Source organism: Vipera berus (assembly GCF_964194415.1).
Source record: "Vipera berus genome assembly, chromosome: 6".
NCBI lineage: Eukaryota > Metazoa > Chordata > Lepidosauria > Squamata > Viperidae > Vipera > Vipera berus.
Window position 1 is genome coordinate 79,420,146 of NC_138208.1, and position 18,327 is coordinate 79,438,472.

The 18,327-nt window shown below is 40.5% G+C and overlaps 1 protein-coding gene across 5 annotated transcripts in view; it reads right to left on the reverse strand.

Annotated features, from left to right (window-relative positions):
* EPS8 (EGFR pathway substrate 8, signaling adaptor) overlaps nucleotides 1-18,327 on the reverse strand; it is a 270,753-nt gene that overhangs the window by 178,530 nt on the left and 73,896 nt on the right. For all 5 annotated transcript variants that reach the window (XR_014026992.1, XR_014026993.1, XM_081331801.1 and 2 more), the window contains exons 2-3: nucleotides 7,560-7,638; nucleotides 2,278-2,351 (exon numbers count right to left, since the gene is read on the reverse strand). Coding sequence is in view for 3 of the 5 variants with exons in the window: in XM_081331801.1 (XP_081187927.1) it covers nucleotides 2,278-2,351; nucleotides 7,560-7,621 (136 nt within the window). In the remaining 2 variants the exon portion in view is untranslated. The remainder of the gene's footprint in view (nucleotides 1-2,277; nucleotides 2,352-7,559; nucleotides 7,639-18,327) is intronic.

The following is an 18,327-nucleotide window of genomic DNA, read 5'->3' on the forward strand; positions in this document are numbered from 1 at the left end:
GCAGTCTGTGGCTCTGGAGTTGGGGACCTCTGTAACATGGGATGTGATAGCAATTTATATTCAGAAGATCAGAGCATCTCATCTGGACAGAATGTCCTTGGTTATTATTTTCTGAAAAGCATGGCATGCAAAGGACTTAACATAACCTTCCCCTGCCTACTCACTGATGCTTTACAAGAGCTTCACTATCCACATCCTTCCCTGTCTTGATGTATTTTGGAAGCACAAACTTGCCCCATTGGAAAGTACCTCAGTCATTTTTGTGTCCAACAAACCATTATTAAACGTCAGAAGCACTTGATTGTGTCAACATGTTGAAATATTTTCATTTGCGTAGCCTTCCCCCCCCCTAAAAAAGATCTGCACTGAAAATGTGCATGCATACACGGATGTGTGCGCATGCACACACGTACACACACAACCAGAACAGCAAAGCCTGTTGTCACCCGCTACCTTTTTCGGTTTTTTGCTTGGATGACGATCTGAAGAAATAAAACCCATCTTGTTCCCGAGAATTATTATTTTTCAAAAGAAAAGAAAAGAAGGAACATTTAGATCAATCCTATACCCAGTGATTACTTCCATTTGGGACGATGTCAAGGCAATAGTGTTGACATATAGACTTGCAATGGAAAATTGGTTGTCACACACAGTACTAAAGAACAAAGAAAAAGAGAAGAAATAAAGAAAAGAAAGCAGAGCTTTATTAAATGCAACATTCAGAAACAGGCTTTTAATAAGGATCAGTTGGCAAATCAAATAGAAATCAACCTGTGTTTGCTAAAAACTGTGCAGTCAACAAAACCGGGGGCCCATAACTGATTTGACGTTTCCTGCCTTTACAAGTCATTACTTTTTTATCTGTCCTTTACAAAATGTTGCATGTAAGGATCTAACATCAAATCAAGAGAAAAAAGGGACAAAGTTATGTGCTTATAAGAAGTCTTCTGGGATCAATTTAGACCTGGTTGTTACTTACAAAGCCCTATATAGTCTAGCATCAGGGTAAATCAAGTACTCTCTAGCCAAAATTAAATTCATCTGTCTAGTCTCATTTGTTTTCAGAAGACCTGCTGAGAATTATCTTCCCATCCAAGAAGTATATGAGGTATGAGCTAGATGATATACTGTTGTGGGCCTAATGTACCTTTAGCTCTAATTAATTGTTGGATGGACAATCATCCTGTGAATGGGAGGAAGAAGGAGGTAGATTAAGCTTTCTCTTGCCGCTATGTATTCAGGATGAACAGTGATTAATATGTATGTGTATTTATATGTAAGGGTGTAGATATATACATATGTATGTTAAAAATTTTGGCTTGTATGTATATAGGTAAAGGTAAAGGTTCCCCCGCACATGCGTGCTAGTCGTTTCCGACTCTAGGGGCCGGTGCTCATCTCCGTTTCATAGCCGAAGAGCCAGCGTTTGTCCGAGGACGTCTCCGTGGTCATGTGGCTGGCATGACTAGACGCCAAAGGCGCACGGAACGCTGTTACCTTCCCACCATAGTGGTCCCTATTTTTCTACTTGCATTTTTACATGCTTTCGAACTGCTAGGTGGGCAGATGTATGTATATAGCATGTCTATATATATGTATGTATGTGTACACTTTTGAGAGCAGGCAACAGAATTTTATTTTTAATGTGTGCAAGTGTGGCCACAGTAAAAAAATGATAATAAAAGTTGTTGGTCTTGGTCTTGTCCTGTCCTGTCCTGTCTTATTTGTATACTTTGTATATTTGCTGTACAGGTAGTCCTCGATTTACAACTACAATTGGGAACAGAATTTCCATTGCTAAGAAAGGTGGTGATTAAGAGTGCCACTCATGATTTTACAATCTGTTTTGCCATGGTTGTTAAGTGAATCACTGCAGTTGTTAAATGAATCTTGCCATCGTTAAGAGAATCTAGCTTTCTCCAATGATTTAGCTTGTTGGGAAGGTCACCAGTGATAAACATATTGTATTGGCTGTCATAAATACATGTGGTTGCCAAGTGCCCAAATTTAGAACATGTGACCATGGGAACAGTTGTAAGTGTGAGGACTGGTCGTAAGTCACTTTTTTCAATGCTGTTGTAACTTCAAACAATAGTAAATGAATGGTTGTAAGTTGTGGACTACCTGTACACAATGAAGGATCACACGCACGGATGCTATAGAATACAGTGGCTGATGGCTCTAAATCATTTCTCCATAAGTTCAGCGCACCTAGCTTAATTAAGAGTTTGCATTCATGATCCAATTATAAGCTCAGCGTCAACTAGTGAATCTTACCGTACAAAGCTTTTGCACTTGTCTTTGAACTCTGATCCTTTTCCTTTGAAGAAAAAGTCGGTGATCCATATCCACTGCAAGGCAAGAAATAGGTTGCTTAGATGCACTTTTTTTACAGAAAATTCAATCAATATACAATCAAGCTTAAATTGAAAGACTAACTGCACTGAGTACAGATTCAGGAATATAAGGATTTTGGCTTTCCTGTTTCTGGTTCATGTGGATCAGCTTAGCAAGTGTGAAGGAATCTACATAAAGTGGTTGCTGAGCAGAAATTCCAAAAACTAGGAATTATATGTTGCCATTCAGACAGTTAAAGAAAAATATGCAAATGAGTGGGTTTGCAGACTCAATCAGCAGGCAATTTAAGGATCAACCAACTTTAGAGAAATACTGTAGATCAGGGGTGTCAAACTCAATTTCACTGAGGGCCGCATCAGCATTGTGGTTGCCCTCAAGGGGCCGGGTGGGTATGGCCTGGGTGGGTGTGGCCTACTGGGTGGGCATGGCCAGCTCTACATCGTTCGCATCAAGGGTGCCTATGGGGGCCCGGGCAGGAGTGGGACAGATCTGAGGGTCTCTGGCAGAAGGAGGGTCTCTGGGCCAGGGCCAAGGCAGCTGGGGCCGTTCCCTCACTGTTTCCAGGATGGCTTTGCGGGCCACATGAAACCACTTCGCGGGCCGGATCTAGCCCCCGGGCCTTGTGTTTGACATGTCTGCTGTAGATGCATAATGTGCCCTCAAACTATGCTACAAGATTATTTTGGATCTGAAACTGGAAAGAAACCTAAATAAGGACAGTGAACTATAATTCCTCCAATATAATCTGGAACAAACTATATTTTCTAAATGGTTCAAAGCCAACTAGGAAGTCAGAGTTGGGGAGCAGTCAAAAATGCTGAATAAAGTGAGAAGTAATTCTAGAGATCGTCAGAATCTGAAAACCTACTTCAAATACCTCAATAACATTAGGTTGCCTAACAACTGTTCTATCTTTTCTTTCCAAAGTCAGGCACCTACCCTACTTCACACACTCTGTTTGGAAGCCTCCTTGTTTCAAAACAAGTTGTCAAAGTAATGGCTGCTCTTGAGAAGTCTGTGCCCCTTTCGACTTCTCAAAGAAGGTGACCGTTTTCTTCAATCTGGCATGTCTAGACTGAAAACTATGGATGTTGAGGGCCAACAGATAGAGAATACTAAGACAGCCACCTTACATGCTAAATGCTATTTAGAATTTACATGGCTAGTTTTAGAATGAGTGGGCCTATCTGTCTTTAGTTCTGTCTTTGAAAAATATGTATCAAATAATCGGAGGATTTCAGATGCTCTTTATACAACTTTTTTCATAGAACATGGAATCACAGGGGCTCAGAGTTCTTCTAGTCCAACCTCATGCTTAAGGAGAACTTACACCATCCCGGTCAAGTGGTTGTCCAGTCTATTTTTGAAAATCTCCAGTAATGAAGCACCCACAACTCTGGAAGGCAAGCCATTCCACTGATTAATTGTTCTCACTGTCAGAAAATTTTTCTTTCCTTCTAGGTTGGATCTCTCTTTAACAACCTTCCACCCCTTGCTTCTTGTCTGGCCCTCCAATGCTTTAGAGAACAAGTCAATCCCCTCTTCTCTGTGACAGCCCCTCAAGTACTAGAAGACAATTGTCATGTTTCCTCCTCATCTTTCTTTTTGATAGATTAGACGTACCTAGCTCATTCATCATACGATTTAGCCTCCAGACATAAAGTTGAGAAATTCACATCCATACCTCACGAACAACAGCTTTGCAGATTCTGAAACTATTAATAGAATCTCTCCCCCAACACTCATGATAATAGAGACCATACTTTTGACATTTTTCCACATAAATTTACAAATAACTGTTGCTGGTTATTTAAGCTAAGATCAAATAAGTTTTGTTTTGAGTACCCTTCTAAGCAGCTCGGAAATGTGTTTAAGATTAGACAATCTGAAGTTCTTCTTTTCAAGCCCAATTAATATATGCAGATAAACCATAATTGCTAAGCCAGAATTCTAAAGTTTAGCGTGAGCCACCCACATACGTCCATCTGTTCCTGTTTTCTGTGTATAAGGAAAGCTTCTAACAATTATGGCTGTTGTTCAGAAGAAAAAAAAACTAAAATGAAAGCCGAGCAGCTTGTACTGTTAAACGCACAGAAACAATACATGTAATAATCATATACCTGAAAGAAAAAAAGCATCTCCGCTTTCTGTTTATTTTTTATTTGTAAACAACTTTTCCTCCGCTTCATGAAATACACAAATAAATTACATATGGCTTTGGCTTCAACAAACATCACCAGTCTCATTTATAAATCTGTTTGGATGCCAGAAATCACCAGCTCTCCCCCATTGAAACGAAAGGGAGAAAAATAATCTTCTGGCAATTTTCTAAAAAGTAGGAAGTTGCCATCAGCAACTGATAGCCTATGATGTTATCAATTGCTATCCATCCAAGTGTACATGAACCAGTAAGGCAGTTGTTTCTTTTTATTTGTCAATCAGAATACAGCTGGAAGAGACCTTGGAGGTCTTCTAGTCCAACCCTCTACTCAAGTCTTTTCTTAAAAACCTCCAGTGATGAAGGCAAGCTGTTCCACTGGTTAATTGTTCTCATTGTTAGGGAGTTTCTCCTTAATTCCAGGTTCCTTTTCTCCTTGGTTAGTTTCCATCCATTGTTTTTTGTTTTCCCTTCTGATGCTTTGGAAAATACGTTGACCCCTCTTTTATAATTTATTTTATTTATTTTACTTTTTAAAAAATATTTTCTCTTACTCTGGAGATAGCATTGCCCAAATCCTGGCATGAACTATTGTTTCTCTTCCAGCTTTGAACTCAGCTGCTAGAATTCAAAGCCGCAACCGCAAATGATGATCACCCCCAATCTTATCTGAATCCCTTTTTATTCTTGAAAACCACAGAGGACTTAAGCAGCTGGGTCAGGCCTCCAGTCGTAACTTGATAGACTGAGCTGAGGAATTGGGTGAACACTTCAGTTCCTTATCCTATCTGCCTTTTTGCTGTGTGTAAGATGGTTCTTTGACTTTCGTTACTACAACGAGATCAGATGACAATACACGTGACCAAATCTATAACAGGGGTATGAAAAAATAGTGGGTCGCTAGACTTGTCAATTGATTTAAACAGCCTGGTAAGTATCTGGTATCCGATGTATTGTGGCTACAACCATCAGTACAAACATTCTGGAAATGTTGGTCCTAACATAGCTGGAGGCCACTAACTGGTAAGGCTGGGTTAAAGGAACAGTGTACATGTGGATCTGCATAATATGATATTTGTATACACAGTTTGTGGAATAAGGAAGAAAATGTTTGATTAAATATCTGGGATTTACATATTTTTGCTGCTTGCTTGTGAACATGACATATCTTTAATTGCACTAACATGCTTTTATCTGATGTTATAAGATACGTTTGAGATCCTCAGTTGAATGAAAAGGCAGAATATAAAATGGTTTAAATGAATATAATATTAGGTACAATAATTAGAAAATTAATCTGGGAAAATAGTGGATAAAAGGACCGGAAATATGCACTTTTTTTTTAGAAAAAGAAAAAATGTATGAAAAACAACTGGAGAATTACATATGTTTAGCCTGGAGGGGAAAAAAATACTGTGAGGCAACACGATACTGTCTTTAAATATTTAATTTGAAATTTAAAAATTAAATTTTAAAAATTTGAAATGCTATCCTATAGAAGGTGGGTATTATTATTCAAAATTGTAACAGAAGATGGGGGAAAATGTGTTTTATTTAAAGAAAGTAGTTTCCAGCTAAAAGCCAGAAAGTAAATAGTGATAGTTGTTCAAAGATGGACAGATTTTCTTGGGAGATGGTGGACTCTACTTTTCACTGTTAGAGTTTAATCATGGCCATCTGTCAGGAATACTACAGCAATGGATTCCAGCACTGAGAAAGCCAGTTGGGGAACTCTGGGAGTTAAAAGTCCACACACTTTAAAGTTCCCAAGATGGGAAAACATTGAATTAGATGATCTCCAAAGTCATTTCCAGACGTTACATTGTAAATTGAGTTCAGTGGAGATATTATCAAAGAAAGGTCACAAGAGGTGGAATCATATAGCACAACATACGTATTCACAACTTTTGCAAACTGGTCCAAACTTGTTCAGGGGCAACATCGCGTCAACCTTAGCTAATCATAAAAAGCTGAGTGACAACTGGTTTGACCAGGGGTAGGCAACCTTGGCTCTCTTATGACTTGTGGACTTCAACTCCCAGAATTCCTCAGCCAGCATGCCTGGCTGAGGAATTCTGGGAGTTGAAGTCCACAGGTCATAAAAGGGCCACGTTTGAAGACCCCTGCCCTATACCATTCAAGACAAATGGCTGTCCATTCTCTTCCTAAAAACCTCCAGTGTTGGAGCATCCACAACCTTGCAAGGCAAGCTGTTCCACTGATTAATTGTTCTGTTAGCTAATCATAAAAAGCTGAGTGACAAGTGGTTAGACCAGGGGTAGGCAACCTTGGCTCTCTTATGACTTGTGGACTTCAACTCCCAGAATTCCTGAGTCAGCATGGCTGGTTCAGGAATTCTGGATAATTGAAGTCCACAAGTCATAAAAGAGCCAAGGTTGCCTACCCCTGGGTTAGACATAAGAGATTGATCTCAAGGACATTCCCAGGCCATCTTACCACAGGGTAATTCTGGGTGGCTTACAATCATAAAAGATATACATTATTGTATGCGATCCAATTACAGATGGGAAGGGCGGAGGGGCAGGTGGGGGGAAGAGGTGGGATATGTTGTTAATCGATCAATCACCTCCACTATAATGCTCCTCCATTGGGGCTGCAAGCTAGCTGGCAGAGCCAGGTCTTTAAGCCCTTATATGGAAGGTCACACAGTTTGGGGCCAAGCTCACACTGGGGGGCAAAACATTCCATAGGGCAGGAGCAACAACAGAGAAGGCCCTTCTTCTAGCCAGAATAATCATGCCTCCTATGCCAGCATGGGTGGGACAGCCAATCCCAAGTTGAAAGTGGTGAACAGCAATCCATTTCTGCACTATTGCTAAGAAAACTACATGGATGTGATTGTGAAGTCACAAAGGATCGGCCTTGACTGAAGAGAGAATTTACTTACTTCAGTTCAAATATCAACTATTTGTAGGACGTGTCTTTTTTTTTCCTTTTAATTAAAGGACAAGGAAAGTACACAGTATTTTTCCCCACCATTTTATTTTTGATAAATTCAGGACAGACAGTATACAATACTTACTTTACTTGAGAAGGATAATTTCCGTATACATTGGGATGGGTGTTTGAAATATGCCCATTCATTATGATCACCACTACTTCTGTGGGAATAAAAACAGGGAAAGGATGGGGGGAAAAGAGAGAATCATTTAAGACATTCCGTACAATAATTCCAACAGCTTATGAAAGCCTACAGAATTAGCCAATTATGACTGTGGGAAAACAGAGACCTTTTCAAAATAATGGTTGTTTGCAAGTAATTTTCCACAGTATGTACACACACAGGCATGCATGTACACACACACACACACACACACACACACACACACACACACACACACACACACACACACAGAGCGAGATAGCATTCATTTGCTATCTCAAGGAATAACAGTTCCTCCAGCCAAGTGTGTTTGTCAGAGTGGGAAGCAATTGTGAGCATCAGATCCTGCTGAATTCTTCTTTATTTTACCTCCAAAATCAACATGATTACCAACTAATATTTATCATTCCTACTGTATTCACACTTTTATAATCAGACAACATAGCTGAGTTTACAAGTGTCCTTCCCAGGTACAGGTAGTCCTTGACTTGTGACCACAACTGAGCCCAAAATTTCGGTTTCTAAGTGAGACAATAGAATAGAATAGAATAGAATAGAATAGAATAGAATAGAATAGAATAGAATAGAATAGAATAGAATAGAATAGAATAGAATAGAATAGAATAGAATAGAATAGAATAGAATAGAATAGAATAGAATAGAAGCTGGAAGGGTCCCTGGAGGTCTTCTAGTCCAGCCCCCTGATCAAACAGGAGATCCTATACCATTTCAGAAAGTGACTGTCCAGTCTCTTCTTAAAAACCTCTAGGGATGGAGCGCCCAAGATTTCTGGGGTAAGCTAATACACATACAGGTAGTTCTCATTTACCAACTGCGATTGGGACCAGCAAGTCTGTCACTAAGCAATGTGGTTGTACAGTGCAATATCACATGACTGCTGTCACGGTTCCAATAGATGAAACCCTTCAAAAGGACTTTGAGGCATTGTTTTCCTTAAAGAGTCTTTTATTCGGGAAGCAAAGTATTGGCACTACATAGTTCAACCCAGAAACTAAATTTCCTTCCCCCTGATACAAAGTAGCAAAGTGAAATTCCCACCCCTAATAAACTGTCATAAATCACATTCCCCAATTAGCTTAAAGCACGGGCTTTTTCCTTAGCTCCACAGCCCGCCAAAACGTTATCAGCTTGTCCTTGGGTTCCCACCACAGCGTTATGTTGTGGCTAGCTGAGCTTACATTCCCCCCCCCCCACTTCACCTGATTTCTAAAGCTAGAAAAGCATTGTAAAGGAATAGAGAAAATGGCTGCATTTTCATCAGTTGTCAAAGTGGGAACATCCAATGTTAGTAGCATTGACACCCACAACTTCTGAAGGCAAAGCTGTTCCACTGGTTAATTGTCCTCACTATAAGGAAGTTTATCCTTAATTCCAGTTTGCTTCTCTCTTTGGTCAGTTTCCAACCATTGTTTCTTGTCCTGCCCTCCTGGGCGAGACCTTTCTTGCCACAATTGTTAAATGAATCTCTGCAATTGCTAGGTTAGTTGTACAGTTGTTAGGTGAATTTGGCTTCCCCAGTGAGTTTGTCAGAAGGTTGCAAAAGGCGATCACATGACCCCGGGACACTGCAACAATAATAAACATGAGTCAGTTCCCAAAGTGTCCAAATTTTGATCACGTGACCATGGGGATGCTGAAATGGCCGTAAGTGTGAAAAACAACCATAAGTTACTTTTATCAGTCCCGCTTTAAACTTCAAATGGTCACTAAATGAACTGTTGTAAGTCGAGGACTACCTGTACTTAAGAAGCATCTCTCCAGAAGATATTTGAGTTCAAGTTGCTGGATTGAAATTCATTCTCTTAATTAACTACTAAGTGTCTTCATGTAGCTGATCAATCAGGTACTACATGACCATTTATACAAAGAGGTTTTGGTGTATCTTGATGACATCCTGATATATAGCATTAACATGGCTGACCATGTAGAACTAGTGAGAGAAGTGCTAAAGAAACTGTTGAATGCCAAACTTTATGTTAAACTATCAAAGTGTGAGTTTCACCAGACCCAACTAGATTATCTTGGCTACAGAATTTCCAGTGAAGGCATTGAAATGGACCTGACCAAAGTGAAAGACATAATTGAATGGTAGCCCCCAAAGACTCGCAAACAACTCCTGGGATTCACCAACTTTTACCACCAGTTCATCCCCTCCTTTGCTGAAATTGCCTTATCCCTAACGGAATTACTGAAAACAGACAAGGAGGGAGGAAAGCCACATCCAGGCCAACATTTAGCATGGACTATGAACTGTCAAACTGCTTTTGAGTATTTAAAAGGGCTATTTGCAGTCAAACCGGTTTTAAAGCATCCTTGCCCAGGGGAGCCCTTTGTGATTTAGGCCAATGCCAGTGATGTGGCCATTGAAGCTGTATTACTGCAAAAGAACCAGAGTGGGACCCTACAACCCTGCGCCTACACCTCAAAAAAAATTCACTGAGTGCAAGAGGAGGTGGGCTGTGTGAGAGAAGGAAGCCTTTGCGATCCAATGGGCTCTATTAAACTGGCGACACTAGAAGGGAACAAGGTGCCTTTCAAGGTATGGACTGATCACAAAAACCTAGAAGCACTGAAAACTCCCTGCAAATTGTCCCTGAAACAAGTATGATGGGAACAATACTTTAACCGGTTTAATTTCACCCTAAAGTACATACCGGGGGGAAAAAACTTCTTAGCTGATGCTTTATCCAGATTGCCCTAGAACAAGAGCCAGCGTGAAGAGGTTAAGGAAGCAATTATTTCCTCTCCACAAACTGCTTCTCAACTGAAGCCATGCAGAGTCCTGCCTTCAAGAGCCCCAAACCCCGATGACCCTGGGGCAAAGAAAATAAAACGAGAGCTCCTCACCGACCAATGGTTCAAGGACAATCAAACTTCCCTAACTTGGAGGGATGGTTTGGCTTACAAAGGCTGTACTTGCCCGAGACCCCCTGCCTTAATGCTCTCCAACATGGCCATGACGTAAAACAGGCTGGGCACTTTGGATATTTAAAAACACTACACCTCATCCGGACAGCAATTCTGGTGGCTGAGATTGAAATGGGATATAGAAAACTATGTTTGGAGTTGTGCTGTATGTGCCACCATGAAAAGAATTCCAGGGAAAACCCCTGGGTTATTACAACTGGTGGCGGACCCTTCCCAATCATGGGAAGAAATTGCTATGGATTTTATGGTAGTCCTACCTGAAAGTAGGGGAAATATGGTCATCTGGACTGTGATAGATCTGTTTTCAAAGCAGGCTCACTTTGTTGCCTGCAAAGGGCTCCCATCCACCCAACGATTAACCAAGAGGTTCCTGAAACACATCTACAGATTGCACAGCACACCAAAATGAATAATCTCTGACAGGAGGGTGCAGTTTACAGTTACGTTTTGGAGGAGTTTTCTTAAACTAATTGGCTCATCTCAAGGACTATCATTGGCCTTGCACCTGTCTACCAATGGGGCAGCTAAATCTGTGAATTCAATGGTGGAACAGTATCTCCAATGCTATGTGGATTCTCAACAAACCAACTGGACTGACCTCCTCCCTTTCACAGAGGTGGCTTACAATAACTCTGTTCACAGTAGCACCAGCTTCATGCCTTTTAAAGTGGCTACAAGAAAAGAGTTCAGCCCAACACCCGAATATCCTCAAGGACTTTCAGCTTCCCAAATTCTTGATCAATGGGTGAGGGGGTGGGAAGAAGACTGGAAAACCACAAAAACTGCTTTGAAAAAGGCTTCCGAGACATACAAAAAACATGCAGATAAAAAAGGGCTCCTCAAAGGACATTCCAAGTTTGGGAAAAGGTTTATCTGTCCACCAAATATTTATGGCTTAAGTTACCTAGTAAGAAGTTAGGACCAAAGTACTTAGGACTCTTCCCCATTGTAAAGATCATTAACCTGGTCACGGTAGAACTAAAACTTCCCAGGCTCTTGTTTTCCACTGTAGCCTGTTGAAACGTTTTTGGGATTCCACCTTAAGACTTCCCCCTAAAAATGCACCTGGACCTCTCATAGTGGCAGGACAGACTCACTATGAAGTAAAGCATATTCTTGATTCAAGAATTTTTAAAGGGAAATTGCAGTACTTAGTGAAATGGAAGGGATATCCATTGTCTGAGGCCACTTGGGTGAAATCTAGTGAAGTAAAAGCTGACAGACTCATTAATAGATTCTATAAGAAACATCCTAAAAAGCCAAGAGGCAACCTCTAACCTGTGTTTTGGTTTGCATTACAGAATTTGTCCTTCTTGTAAAGGGGCCTGGATGTCAGCACTGCTAAGATTGGATGTTCTTGCTTTGACAACAGATGGAAATGCAGCCATTTTTCTCTATTGCTTCTAGAGTTAGTTGATGCTGGGAGGGAGAATGTGGATGAGAGTCCAGCTAGTCATAACAATAATAACTCAGCTGTGGGAATCCAAGGTCATTGGGCCCAGAGTTGATAAGAGTTTTGGTGGGCTGGATAGCTGGGGAGAAAGCCCGTGCTTCAAGCTAATTGGGGAATGTGATTTATGACTGTTTATTGGAGGAGGGAATTGTGCTTTGATACTTTGCATCCAGGGGAGGGGAATTTAGTTTTTGGTTTCGACTATGTAGTGCCGATACTTTGTTTCTTGAATAAACAAAGCTAAACAATGTTTGTTTCTTGAATAAACAAAGCTAAACAATGCCTCGAAGTTCTTTTGAAGAATTTCATCTGTCAGAACCATGACACTAAGATTCTATAAAGTCAACATTAACCAACAGGTTATTTTCCTGTACCAAAAGTCAGACATTTCCCATTTTGGCAGGGTGGGGTGATGTGGGTTTCTACTCTTCATACTTTGCATTCTGGAAGAATAAAAATCAACAATCATCTTAGGAGGATCAAGGGGGACAATTTGAATTTCTGTCTTTCCTGGCTTGTTTCCTTTACTTTCATGTTCTGAACATCAGGGGAAGAGGGCTGGCCTAAGATATTTTGCTTCCTTTCAACTCCAAAAACTGGTTGACGTTGGGGATGAGGATAGCAAACTACTGTATACTGTATTTATGACCAAACAGCTAAGTCTGTAGCCCTATCAACATCTTGTTAGAGCATCTCAGCTTTTATTGCTTCTGGACTCTGCCTCACTCTACTTCACGGCTTCTCAACCTTGACAATTCTAAGGTGTGTGGACTTCAATTCCCAGAATTCCTCCAGCACCAGTCCACATATCTTAAAGTTGCTGAGATTGAGAAACCCTTAATAGTAGGGCTGGTCTTGAAGGTTGAAAAGAAGGTATTCAGTGAATATTTATTCCAGAAGAATCTGTCCATCTGTTCAACAGCTAAGAGTCTCCATATTAATTGGGATTCGAACAGATGGACTAATTTGTTGGTTTTAGTTCTGTTTCTGGCTAATGCAGACATGTCAAACACAAGGCCCGGGGGCCGGATCCGGCCCGCGAAGTGGTTTCATGTGGCCCACGAAGCCATCCTGGAAACAGTGAGGGAATGGCCCCCACTGCCTTGGCCCTGGCCCAGAGACCCTCCTCCTGCCAGAGACCCTCAGATCTGTCCCACTCCTGCCCAGGCCCCCCTAGGCACCCTTGATGCCAATGATGTAGAGCTGGCCATGCCCACTCAGTAGGCCATACGCATTCTAGCCATGCCCACCCAGTAGACCATACACATTCTAGCCACGCCCACCCAGTAGGCCATACGCATTCTAGCCACGCCCACCCAGTAGGCCACGCCCACCCTGGCCATACCCACCCGGTCCCCTGAGGGCAACCGCAATGCTGATGCGGCCCTCAATGAAATTGAGTTTGACACCCCTGGCTAATGCATTGATTTTATTGCTGTTCTTTTATATACGTACAAGGGCTCAGCCATCAACTTTATTTACATTGCTACACTTATTTATGTTATGATTTACATAATAGAATGCCCAGTGTCACTGGGAGTTGGGCAGCAAATAAATTTAATAAATAAATAATAAGACACACTCCCTCCCTTACGTGCTAACAAAGATGAAAAATTGCCACCGTTTAAAAACGAGCAAAAACAGTTGTCACATAGATTTTTATTTTCTGTGAATCAGTAAGGGGAATCAGGGGAGATATAACAGGATCCTCTCAGGAATAACTACGTCTTTAAAGGCTTGTTAGCTGTGTGTCACCCATAGGAACTGTTAAAAATTTATGAATACTGATCTACCAGTCCTGTTAGCTTAATATTGTCTGCTTAGCACAGACCCCTGTGGAATTCAGCAAAACAGCCTTTACATTTTTCTTACTACTCGGTGACTTTTCAATGTCATGGCTCTTCAAATGTGAATAACTGTACAGTACATAAACCAAAACAGGTTGAATTCACACAGCATGTTTAAAAACAAAAAAACATGTTGGCTTAGTATATCACGTGAAGGAGGTCATTATCATTTTTGCTAGTTGAACCAGTCTGGGCCCTGAAATCTGCTAGTATTCTAATGGTCAAATGGTTTAATACCATCTATGTTCCTTTTAATTAATATTTTAAATATTATTTTAAAATGTTTTTTAAACAATTAGCTTTCACGAATGCTTGCAGAAGAGCAAAATGGTAAAAATCAAAATAATAAATACAAAATAATAAATACAAAGCTTTGCTGTTCCATGAAATCTCAGTCCTGGCTGACATGGCTCTTAAATCCATCAAAGTCTGTTTTTCAAAATAATGAGGATGCCCAGAAATTGCTAGGTCATGTGATCCCTTTATTCATTTTTATTTGACAATACATGCTAAAGTTTAAGAGGATTTTTTTTTTTGCTACATTATGCTCCCAGCTATGTCCAAAATCGAACTCTTTAAAAATACGGAATAGGTAAACTGTTACTACAGTTGCTAAAAATGATGCCAATGAAAATTTGTCAGTTGAAAATATTACCAATGAACCTATACAGGTAGTTCTCGACTTACGGCCACAGTTGAGTCCCAAATTTCTGTTTGTTAAGTGACCCCATTTTACCACTTTTCTTGTCACAGTTGCTAACTGAATCCCTGCAGTTGTTAAGTTAGTGATACTGTTATTAAGTGAATCTGGCTTCCCCATTTGACTTTGCTTGTCAGAAGGTCACAAAAGGAGATCACGTGACCTCAGGATACTGCAACCGTCATAAATATGAGTCAGTTGCCAAGAGTCTGAATGTTGATCATGGGGATGCTGCAATGATTGTAAATGTGATAAACGGCCATAAGTCACTTTTTTCAGTGCCACTGTAAGTTTGAATAGTCACTAAATGAACTGTTGTACGTCGAGGACTTCCTGTACTTTATTTGAGACTCTGTTAGGCCAACCAACACCCAGTGATGGTCTTTGATAAAAGGTTGTCACCAAAACAGAATGAGCCCTCCTTGCTGATCCTATTATTTAACATGGAATTATTCATTTTATTTTGGGCAACAGTGCATATAATCTTTGGAATGAATTACAAATTGTGTTTTGGGAAAGAGAAGGAACAGTAGCTCTCTATTATTTTAGTTATAAAAGTTGTCCTCTAGTTACAGCCAGCCACATAGTGATTGTTCAAAGTTACAACAGGCCCCTCCAAAGGTACTTATTACCTGGTTCCAAAGTTCTGAAGGCCGAGTCACGTGACCGTATTTCAGGCGCTTAACAGCCAGCAGCCATTTGCAGCATCCGGTGATCCAGTGATCACGATTTATGATGGTTTTGCCAAAAAATTCCTTTCCTTTCAGTTTTCAGCAAAAAAACAACACCCCATAGCGAACTATGGATTCGCTTAATGACCATTACAATCACTTAACAACTGCCACAAAAACAATATATCATAAAATTGGGTTGGTGGCATGATGACCAGCTTTAGGACCATATGTTACTACTTGTGACTTTAATGGGCAGGTTTCATTACAGTTGTGAGTCAAGGACTATCTGTAATACCTTTTTCAATTAGAGTGTCCTGTAGAAGTAAGGACTCAAATTCCAAAATTCTCAGGATTGGCTGGCTGGGGCATTCCTGGAGTTGAAGTCCATACATCTTTAAGTTGCTAACTGTGAAAACCACCAATCTACATAATGCCCAAGTTGGAGGAGGTATCTCCACAGAATATCAGCAGATCTTTGCTGCATGAAATAATTATGGGGCAACTGAGTGCAACATAGCTTTATACAAGGAGAGGTTCCTTTATTACAGTGAAACTGGGCTGAAAAATAGCATGGCTTCATAAAGATAATTTGGAGCCCATGGAATAGGGAAGATGATGTAGGGGAAGGAATGGCAGAATCCGTGGGCGGAGTTAAAAGAGAGATCAGTCTAGAATCCCTACATAGCCACAAGGGAACTAAGTCCAGCCCCCTTTGAATTCCATTGACCCTTATCTAATTCTTAGCACTTGCTAACTGTTAATTGACAATATGTGCACAGGCATGAGTGGCAATGAATCAGTTTAATTGGACCTTCACTGTGGATCTGGTCTTTCCAGCCTGTCAGAAGGTAATAATTTTGAACTCTGAAGGCTGCTATTTTTTCAGAGTGGGAAGGAAATTGTACTAATACAGAAGGTCATCCAAACAAGAATTCGAGAGAGAGGATTCTGACAGCCCAGACTTACATGAATTCCTCTGAAAGCTGTCACTGAATAATGTTTAATAGTCTAATGTAAAACTCAAGAAGGGGGTGGTGATCTTAGAAGCAATGGGGAATATAAATCAATCAACATGTTCATAAATAAAATTGAAATAATATTGCTAATGTCATTTGATGAATTGAATGTGATTTGATTTTCAATTTCAATTAAATCAAATGGAGCTACTGAAACTCTGCCTCTTTTTTATGTGCAATGCCATAAAAAATGGGCAGACATTGATTATGGCCACCATCTTGTCTCTTTTGACTTTGTGGACACCCCTAAAAGCTCTTCAAAGCAAAATGCAGTCCTTATTTGGAAAAGCTAACATACCTCTGAGCTGTACTGGAGACAGTACTAAGGAGTATTACAAATATGTATCTTGATATATATTAGAGCAATTTGTTATAGAGGTTAAGGAGACTGTGAGTTCTAGTCCCGCCTTAGGCATGAAAGGCAGCTAGGTGACTTTGAACCAATCACCAAGAGACTGTGAGTTCTAGTCCCACCTTAGGCATGAAAGCCAGTTGGGTGACTTTGAACCAATCACCAAGAGACTGTGAGTTCTAGTCCCACCTTAGGTATGAAAGCCAGTTGGGTGACTTTGAACCAATCACTAGGAGACTGGGTTCTAATCCTGCCTTAGTCATGAAAGACAGCTGGGTGACTTTGGATCAGTCACTATCTCACACACACACAGTGTTGTTGTGGATAAATAGGAGGATGGAGTAATATTAGGTATGTTTGCCACCCTGAGTAATTTTTAAAGATAATAAAAGTGGGATAAAAATAATCTAAAAAATATGGTTAATAGAATGTTTTAATGAATCTTAAAGATGAGGTGATGAGGATCTTTGTTCTTGTTTGGGTTGTTGGCCCAGGTAACAACCATAAACGGCCACATGTATGTCCAAATAAGGTTGTACTTATTGTACATGGTATTGTCAAAGTTTCTCAAGGATTAACTTGCCTACTCTCAACCCTGTTACTATGTACACATTTTATCACAAAATAAAGCAAAGAGGAATGCTATTATGGGGTCCTTTTAGGAATTTGTATAGTGCCTGGCAGAACATTGAGTGATATGTCCAGTCCCATTCAAGCAAGCAAATAAGGCAGCATTTATTAACTATTCAATAAAACCACCAGCTACATAATTCACACTGCAGACTGAAATTTTAGTGTTGTCTCAAACAACACAACAGCCCGTGTAATCCAACTGGGGTGCCTTTTTATGACTTATAGAAATTTCCAAGACAACTAACTCATTAATACTTGGGTTTTGTATATCAACACTGGTGCTTCATTGGGAGCCATGCCTACACTGTATCTTTATGAGTTATGATTCACAGTGCACCACAATGGGTCCTTCACATGCTCTTTCCCTGAGGAATTTTCCTCTGTGCCAGTATTTCTCAGCCTTGGCAGTTCAAAGATGTGTGGACTTCAACTCCCATAGCTGGCTGGAGAATCCTGGGAGTTGAAGTCCGCACATCTTCAAACTGCCAAGGTTGAGGAACACTGCTCTATGCCATAATTTAGTAAAAACTACTCTATCAAAATTTCTCTCCTAATTTCCCTTAAGGCCTTCCTTCCTTCATTGCAAAATACTTTTTTTTCTATGACCTGTTGCTTTTGGAGTTCTTTTGGCGATGTCTATGAGTTACTTTACTGACAAGTGGTACAGGCAGTCCATGACATACATCCGGTTGCTTAGCAACCCTTGAAAATTATGACAGCCCTACCTTGGGGCTACTTATGACCCTGACTTCAAGTTCTGACAATCCGTCCCCTCCATGGTAAATAGTCTGCTATTGTAAGACTACCTATATGGCAGGGGTCTTCAAACCTGGCCCTTTTATGACTTGTGGACTTCAGTCCAGCCAGGCAGTGCCTGGCTGAGGAATTCTGGGAGTTGAAGTCCACAAGTCATAAAAGGGCCAAGTTTGAAGACCCCTGATCCTTCCACTTTAGCTTCCAGTTTAGCCCTCTATTGATTTTTGGGATGTGGGGGATGCCGTCAACTTGGATTTTGACTCCTGGCAAATGCTTAGTCAGGTCCCTGCAGTTGTCTTGGCAAGAT